Here is an 8475-nt window from a genome sequence, read left to right as displayed (position 1 = left end):
AGGGAGTTATGGCCAAAAAGCCAGTACCGAGGGGAAGTTAAAAGGTTACCGCACGTAAGGCTATAGCCCAAAAGAGGATGCGTCTGTCTGCAACCGCCCCTCACCGTGACTCAGGATACACAGATGATGGGAAAGTGCCGGCCGACTCCCGTAGTCCAGAGGGAGCAGCACGACTCCCGCCAGCACCAGCTTTAAAACCCAGTGACCTAAATATTATCTCCCGTAGTATGCTGTAAGGGCAGCTCCTGAGAGCGCTATGTGTAATGCGGCAACGTGAAACTGTTCTGTGGGAGAAGGGATGAAAAATTAAATGAGCAAGGCGTTGGATTTGCTCAGAAAGGAAAGAAAATCTTCAGAGTAAATACCTTCAGTCTAAATTAACGCTTCACCCAGTGTAAAAAAAAAAAAAATAATTTTTTTTTTTAGGACTGGTTACCTTTGAATTCAAAAGTTCAATCGCTTTCAAATATACCAACAAGATGCTTGTGAAATATTTCCACCTAAGAGCAAGCTCTAGCTGTAGTTCTCACTTACACAGCATCTGTCATATTTGCAATTAAATAAATATCACAACATTCACACAAATTACTTATTCACAAGAGGAAATCCTGACAATTTGTGTTTCAGCCACTGTACCTCTCCGTTAGAAAGCAAGTAAAAACAATGCCCTAAGGGTAACTCTTGAGTGTTACATTAAGCAACATTATTTTATAAAGTCATATAGTAAAATGCCAGTAGGTGCTAACTACCTTTCATAGATTATAAAATACAATTACTTTCAGAATAGCATCTACTAATGATAAAAAAGATCATCTCTGACCAAAAAGGGCATTCAGTGAGATCCTTAAATTACGAGCAAAATCCTACGGAAACAGCATCCTGCAGATAATTCTGCCCATGCTAATTTCACGCCAATAGGAAGCATCATTGCCATTAGTGGGATTACTCACCTCTCCCAGTCGAGGATGATCATAAACTCTGCTTGCAGGCCTGACAGATAACTGTCTTTTCAACTCAAGACATCAAAAACGTCACTTTCTCGCCATGATTGTAGGGAGCTGCTTAGATGCCTTTAATGTTAGATACACCGCGTGTGAACTGTACTTCATCGTGCCTTTATTTGAAGTGTGTAGAGGGCAATAATCAAGCTATGAGCTGCCATTTAAATTGTTCTTCTCATCTCTGGCTGGAGTTCTGTTGTCTTTTTCTCTTTCTCCATTTAGTGTCTGAGCCATCGCTGATTAATCTGAATTACTTAAGTCAGTTTAATTAACATTGCTTTGTCTTTAAATAGCTTAGCCTAAATCCGTCTAATCCTTTATTGGTTATTTTAATCCTCGTTAAGTTTGTCTTAACAATAAAATAAGCAAACTTGTATAAAATTGAATGACCAGTACTGAACATTTTAGCAGATTTCATGACTGCCCATGCTTGAATGTCTGCTTCAATTTTACGTTAAAGCTCTTAAAATTTTTCGTATTCTTACACAACTGGGAAAATGTTTTAATGGAAGACTGTCTCTTTTAGCCAGCATCTGTCAGTCTGAGAGCCTCAAGTGCTAAAAAGATCTCTCCAAATGTGAAACAGCATTAAGTAGTCATCAGGTTTTCAAGCATAGTTAGCTCTTTGCAGCAAAAAAATTTGCATTAACAGCTTGTAAAATACTTGCAAGGGAAAACTCATGTGCCAGCACATGCCCACGGGTGGGGCCTTTCCAGGGTGGTCAGCAGGGAAGGCCCTCCACACAGCACCGCTGTCACCCCTCATTCTAGGGCAGTCCGGGAAGCTCCTGTGAGGGACCGAAACACCGGAGGCGTGAGACTATGAGGGCACAGGGAAGGGGGGACTGTATATATCCCCAAGACGGGGCGGCACCGACCCCGCCAGAGTACTCAGAGCCCTACAAAGCCGCCTGAGCGTGCCCTGACTCGGAGGCGCGCAGGCCCGGCTCCACAGGAACACCAGTGCCAACCGCGGCGGGATGGAACCGAAGGGCCGCCTGAAGGGAGACGCGTTCACCAGCGGCAGCAGGGGCGAGGAGAGACCGAGACAGCCTCGGTTCTCCTCAGGCCGGCAGCCCCAGGAGCACCGCGCCCAGCCTGCCCGCTCAGCTCAGCTCAGCTCAGCTCAGCTCCCGACCGCCGCCAACGCCGCCCGCGCCGCCTCAGGCGGATGCCCGACGCGCATGCGCGCGAGCGCGGCCTCCTCCGCGCGGACACAAGATGCGCCTGCGCACTGCCCGCGCTGCGCGTCATCGCCGCAGCGTCCCCGCCTCAGGCCCCCCCTTCTCCCCCCATGATGCCTCGAGAAGAGCCAGGTCTCGCGAGAGCGCCCACCTATCGCGTCCTCGCGGCAGCCGCCATCTTGGAGGAGCCGGGATCACGTGACCGCTTGCAGCCGTTCGCCTCCGCCTTCCCCTCCCCCACCCACCGGGAACCGGGCCCAGATCGTCAGTCTCGACTCTGGCCGCCGCCCTAGGGCTGGGTCCGCCCGCGCGGACGTCGCTCTTTGAGGACGGTGGATACGCCGGGTTTTGGGGTTTTGTTTTGTTTTGGTTTTTTTGCGGGGGGTGGGGGAGCTTCCTGCCTTCTCCGTTGCTGGGGCAGGGAGAAACGAGGAGCGGCATGTCACGTGAAGGGGGAGCGCAGGGAGCGCGCGCCAAAGCCCGGCGGCGGCAGCGGCGGCGGGGGGGGGGGGGGGGGGGGATGGGCGCGAGACCGCCGCGGCGGCAGCCGGCCACGTGATGAGGGAGGTTAGGGCGGGGGGGGGGGGTGGGTCACGTGGCGCGAAGCGCGCTCCAGCGGCGGGCGGTGGCTGGTGTCACGTGGGGAGGGTGCGCCGCGTCGTGCGGGGGGGGGGGTGCGGCGGCGGTCACGTGGTGCGGCGCGGCGGGCGGCCCCAGCCCCCCTCCCCTCCCCCTCCCCTGTGAGAGGGGAGGGAGGGCAAAGATGGCGGCGGTGAGTTAGAAAGCGGCGGGCGGCGGGGCCAGCGGCGGAGACTTCCAGGACCGGCCGCGGGAGGACCGAGAGCGAGAGAGAGTGAGTCCCGCTCTGCCCTTCTGCCTGGCGGTGGGCCTGCTCGGCCGCCCCGGGGCGCTCCCTGCGCGGCGGGGCCGCCGCGGCGCCCCCGGGGGGTCCCCTCCCCTCGGTCCCCCCCCGCCGCGCACTGTGCGGTGGGGCCCGCCGCGGCGGCGGGGGAGGGGGTGGTGGGATTTATCCGGGAGGGAGGCCGCCGTGCCGGCAGCAAGATTCGCGTCTCGCTCGGTTCCTCAGCCTGGGGCGGGCCCCGCGGCCGCCCCCGCCGGGGGTCTCCGGCGGGCCAGGGGCGGCGCGGCGTGCGGGGGAGGGCGCCGCTGCCTCGGCGGAGCCGCCGCTTCCTCGGGAGTCGGGCAAACTTTGTACCGGAGGGCGTGTGGGGGCAGAGGGACCGCCTGGGCGGGCGGCGAAGCCCCCTGGCTCTCCGGGGGATCGCCCGGCGGGGCTGTTTCGGTAGCGGTTGGCGGGGGGGGGGGGTGGCGGCGGCGGGGCTAGCCTCCCTTCCGTCCCCCCTCCCGCCATCCGCCCTGCTCGGGTAAAATGGCATCGGGACCGCGGCGTCTGCCAGCCGGCTCCGCGCCGCCCGCCTTTGTGCGGTCCTTCCGCGGCTGGGTTAATTGTTAAGGTTTGAAATGGAGCCGCTCCGGTGAAACGAGGCGGGGGGGGGGGGGTGATTTATGGTGCTTGAGTGGCTCTAAAGGCTGCCGTGAGACGCAGCCCTTCGCCCTTCTCCGGGATCCTAATGCTATTAAAGGGTTCTTTAAAGAGATGAAGGTCTGAAAACAAAAAGTCGTGCACGGGACACAATTACGCAGCCAATTCTAGCCCAACCCGGAAGTTTATGTCGGGAACACGTGTCGGTGGGGAAGGTGGCGAGGCTGGGAGCCGGGGACCCTCCCGCCGCCGCCGCCGCCTCCTCCCGCGGGGCCGGCCCGCCCGGCCGAGCCCTCCGGGGGCCCCGCAGCTCTGCCGGGGAGCGAGCGGTGGGGCTGAACGCCGCAGCGACAGACCCGGCCTCAAAGTCCAGGGACTGTTAACGAGCGCACCTCAAACAGAGGTTGCTAGGGTGAGTAATTGTTTAACATAAAAATGCCCTTATGGTCTGAAGGGGAAGAGGCCTTATAGGTTTGGTTTTTTTTTTTTTTTTCCCAGTTGTTTCATTGTTATTTTTAGCTGACCAGGTTTCACACTGTGGTTGAGGGTATAAATTAGAGCTCTTGTACTTTCTTCCAGGTACTCATAGGCTGGTTTTAGATGTTTGATACCTGTTAAACATGAGGTGAATTGTTTAAATGCTTAAAAAAAAAAAAAGTTGAATTGATGTATTAGATAACTTTAGATTGTGTCGTTCATGCTAATAATTTCTCTTTTTTTTAGTTGCTCTGGAGTTAAGAATTAACTTGGTGACAGACTGGCTTTAAAGTACATAGGTTGTGTCTAGATTAAAATGATTTAAATACATACATGAATGTTTTGCAAGCTCCCCCCCCCCCCCCCCAATTGAAAAAACTATAGCTGATGATGTAAACCAAATAATTTACTATGGCAGAAGTTGTGTAACAGCAATGACATTTGGATTGTTTTTCTATATCTTCTGTACTGGCATGATATGTTGTATTTGAATGCAATCTTAGTCTTTAAAAATAAAATGTGGGCAGTTTGTCTTCTTGTCTAGACAAGTTCTTTGGTGTTAAAACTGGCTGATAGCTACTCTAAAAGCTATTGAAGTAGGTAGCAGATACGGTTAATGCATTTCTTGTGCCTTGAGATGCTCCTAGAACTGACTCCCAGGCCGAAACTAGGGAAGGGTTCTAGTGCACAGATATTGCTTTTTATCTCTTCTGGGTTTTTACTACTTAAAAACTTCCACTACTAGCTAAATTATCATTTCCAACCCTTTAGTCTGAAAGCTGACTTCATACCAAATCATGGCATTGTTTAGTCTCCTAACACTTTAAAAACTTCTGAATTTCATGTTTTCAAACAGTGTATCATGGCTACTGTAAATTTCATAAAACAGTCATACGAGAGCTGAACTTTACCTCTTGTCCTTAGAAGCTTTGACTTTAGAGGTAACCAGCATTTGAAAAACTTCTATGTTTTTAGAGGATTGGAATCGTGTTCACAAAAGTCAAAAGTTTAGTTTGTACGTTTAAATGCAATGTTAACTACTAGTCTCAAGGTTAAAGCATGTAAGGATAGGCGAGTTCAGTAATTAGCATTTTACTCTTCAATTGGTGATTTGGAAAGGACCAGAAGGGATTGGGTTGGTTGGTTTTTTCTTTTTTGTTGTTACCCAGGTTGCCTTCTGGAGCCAAAGGCTGTGAGATGAGCAGAACCCATCTGGATATCTGGAGAATCCTCTTGTGTGGGATTGGGGGATAGCAGCCCTTATACCTCTGTTGTGAGAGCCTGCAAATGGAGATGTGAAATTTTTAGGTTGATAATAGTCACAGTTTACACAGCTAGAGAATTTGGCGATTATATCTGTCTTTACAACTTCAGAATGTGTGTGATATTTTAAATGGCTTCCAGTATAGTTCAAGTGACATGTATACCTCGGAAAGCCAATGGGAAAAACCCAATAAAAGGAGAACAAGAGTTGCTTAACTACATTAGTGTCCCAGGCCAAGCATTAAAACTGAAGTTTGCAGGTGGGGTATGCCACAGAGGCCAGTTGTCTGAAGGGTTTGGAAATTGCTGTGCCTAGTTGATTGTGATGGGCTAAGTTGTGATACTGTAGTTCATTATGATTTTTAAATAAGTACTTTGGGTATACAGTGTTACAAAATGTAACTCTCAGACCTAAAAATCAAAAGCCCTTTCATTGCTTAGGACTCTACCATTATTTTTCTTAGGGGAAATGGAGAGCAGGTTGCTTGACATGTGTTTTAGAATTGTGCTCTTTTTTTGTTTTGTTTTGCTTCTTTTTACCAAAGCTAAAATGGAGGGAGGGAGAGAGCCAGGTTGGCATGGATACATGACATAATATTAAACATGGCATTCTGGTTTTGTATCTTTAAGTTGGAAATTATTTACATAATGTGCAGTGGTAGCAAAACTGTCTTTTAATCAAAGTTTTAAGCTATATTCTTCAGCAGAAGAGCACCTTACAAAAATGTTTCGTGTGTTTTCATAGCCCTTCTTGAGATGGCAGCAGTTTATATTTTTTTCTTAATGCAAGGAAAATAATTGAGATGCTACAACTGTTGAAATTTTATAAATAAGTTTACTTAGTCTTATCTAACAGGTTCATTCTTGTTTAGTGACATTGGACAGCCTGGCTAAACATAGACAACCTTATCTGCAAGATTCTGCATGCTCAGAACAGTTCTTCAGCTGGTGAAATGCTCAGGGAACAGCTTGTAATATTAACATTTTTTTAATAAGTATTTTCTTTTGGAGATTTTTAAGATGTGGCAAACAGGTCCTTATATAGTATTGCCAAAGCCGAGCTGCAGAGCTTGATAAAGTTGCTTTTGCTTATGTTAACTAAGGAGCCTCCTACCTTGTAAGATTATGGAGCTGTTTCAGCTTGATAATGTTTTAGGCTTGGCTAGCATATGTCACAAAAATAAACTGAACTATCACAGTGCAGCTTCTCCTTTATTTTTTGGTTTTTTCCTCTCTTAATTTCCTTACTAAATTAAAGGGGGGGGGGGGGGGGCAGGCAGCAGTGGTGCTTGGAAGTTTCACAAAGCCTAAAATTGGTGCTAAGTATTCAGTGACTTTTAATGCAAAAATTCTAGAAGTTCAGAATTCCTTTTGTTCCAGTTTCAAACAATGCAGCTTTGTTCCTAGTGTACAGAAACAAAATAAGTGAAACTAGTCAAACTTTCATTGTCCAAACTGTCTGACAGACAAATATACAATTGCTGTTTTACTTAGCTTTTTGCTGGATTGTTAGCAACTGCTAATTTTTAAGACTGTTAAAATTGGGGTTAGCATGAGAGAGATGCAGCTGGGGGGATTTCTTATGTGAAAACAGCCCTGCTGAGAAAGGGATGCTTCTAAACTGAAGATACTTATTCTGGAATTGTAGGAATTGCTATACTAGTTTATATCACTAGTCATCTAGTGAAAACTTTAAAGTAAGCAGTTAAAGTATTACTGCTATGAATGTTTTTTTCTGAACTTGGTGAAACTGTCTTAAGATATCTGAGCCATCACATTTTTAAAAGTTAAATGTAGAGCTCAGTGTCATCATGAATATGTTAAACTTGACTTGAAACAGTCTTGATAGGTTGTGGCACCATTTTAGGATGGTTGGGGAAGATGTGTTTTTGTGTGGTGCTGGTGGCGTGGTTTTTTTCTAGCCTCGGTTTTGCTTTGGGTCTCAACTTCATAGAAAGGCCTTTCCTTTGTATATTGCAAGAGTAGACTAGAAGTTATCTTGAGTAATTTTTTTGTCCTAGTTCTCTTTTAAGTAAACAGCCCCAAGCATCTGACTTCCCATGCCTCTATTCAGTATAGCCACTTATCTCTCAACTAAGTTTTAGTCATACCTTCTTCTAGGGATGGCGTGATCAAAACTACATGCAGACTAAATAGTGACATAACTGATATTTTTTGCTTTGTACATTTAGACATTTTTGTTTATTTGACCATGTTGAGCAAAGGCGTTGTACTATGTGGAAGAGTGCTCCTGCCTCTTTCCCAAATTGATTCTGTGAAGTTATGATTGTAAAGTGTTTCAGAGCTGCTAGTTTGATGGGGTAACCAGTGTTAGTTCCCCTTCCGTAGAGAAATTCACCTTCAGTGGCTGCTCTGAAGTTCCTAACACCAAAAGTACTGATAAGCTAAAACTTCATGTAAGACGTAATCTTCCTCCTCTCACCTGTTTCTAATTACTAAACAATGTGGTAAGCTTGTAAACTTAGATATTGTGATTACTGTTAGTATTTTAGTCTGAAAATTAAGGTTTTATCCTACCCAATTAATATATGTGTGTAGTCCCCTTTTTTGAGACAGGAGGCTTAATCCTTGTGAAAGGTAAAGTTAACAGTCTGTTCTTACTCATTTTTCTTGACCCATTCAAGGTTCTAGGAGAGAGACTAGTGGGAGGTGACACTCTTTGAAGGAGCTGCCATGTTAATTAAATCTGTTAGATGTCTTAATATTTCTTTATCTTCTGTACCTGATAACTACAAACCAGGCCATTCTGCCAATCTATCTGATCGCCTCAAATGCCTTTCAAAAAAAGATATTTAGTTCTGACACAGCAAGTAGTGTTTAATGGGATTGTGTGTGGTCAGTAGCAGTCCCACCAATTATTGTTTGTTGCTTTGGTATTCTTTTAGGTAGTACAGTCTTTGATGCTTCAAAGTATATCTTCCTCTTGTCCCAGTACCTTACATCCACTACTTAATTGTGGTGCCACCATCACAGTATTAGTCCACTAAAAGAAGGTTTCTCCCTACTATTGGACAGACTAAAACTA

The 8475-nt window shown here is 47.2% G+C and overlaps 1 protein-coding gene across 3 annotated transcripts in view; it reads left to right on the top strand.

The window, feature by feature from the left end:
* The first annotated feature begins 2889 nt into the window (after positions 1 to 2889).
* SBNO1 (strawberry notch homolog 1) overlaps positions 2890 to 8475 on the top strand; it is a 33682-nt gene continuing 28096 nt past the window's right edge. The window contains exons 1-2 of one of the 3 annotated variants that reach the window (XM_041125784.1): positions 3731 to 4101; positions 5336 to 5415. In XM_041125784.1, coding sequence (XP_040981718.1) covers positions 5364 to 5415 — 52 coding nt within the window. In that variant the 5' untranslated portion in view covers positions 3731 to 4101; positions 5336 to 5363. Of the gene's footprint in view, positions 3039 to 3730; positions 4102 to 5335; positions 5416 to 8475 lie in introns of those variants that run through there. The other 2 variants (XM_030025270.2, XM_030025271.2) reach the window with 2 other exon arrangements.

Source organism: Aquila chrysaetos, chromosome 9, assembly GCF_900496995.4.
Source record: "Aquila chrysaetos chrysaetos chromosome 9, bAquChr1.4, whole genome shotgun sequence".
NCBI lineage: Eukaryota > Metazoa > Chordata > Aves > Accipitriformes > Accipitridae > Aquila > Aquila chrysaetos.
Note: the sequence above shows the minus strand (reverse complement) of the source record. Positions and strands in the feature narration are given on the sequence as shown.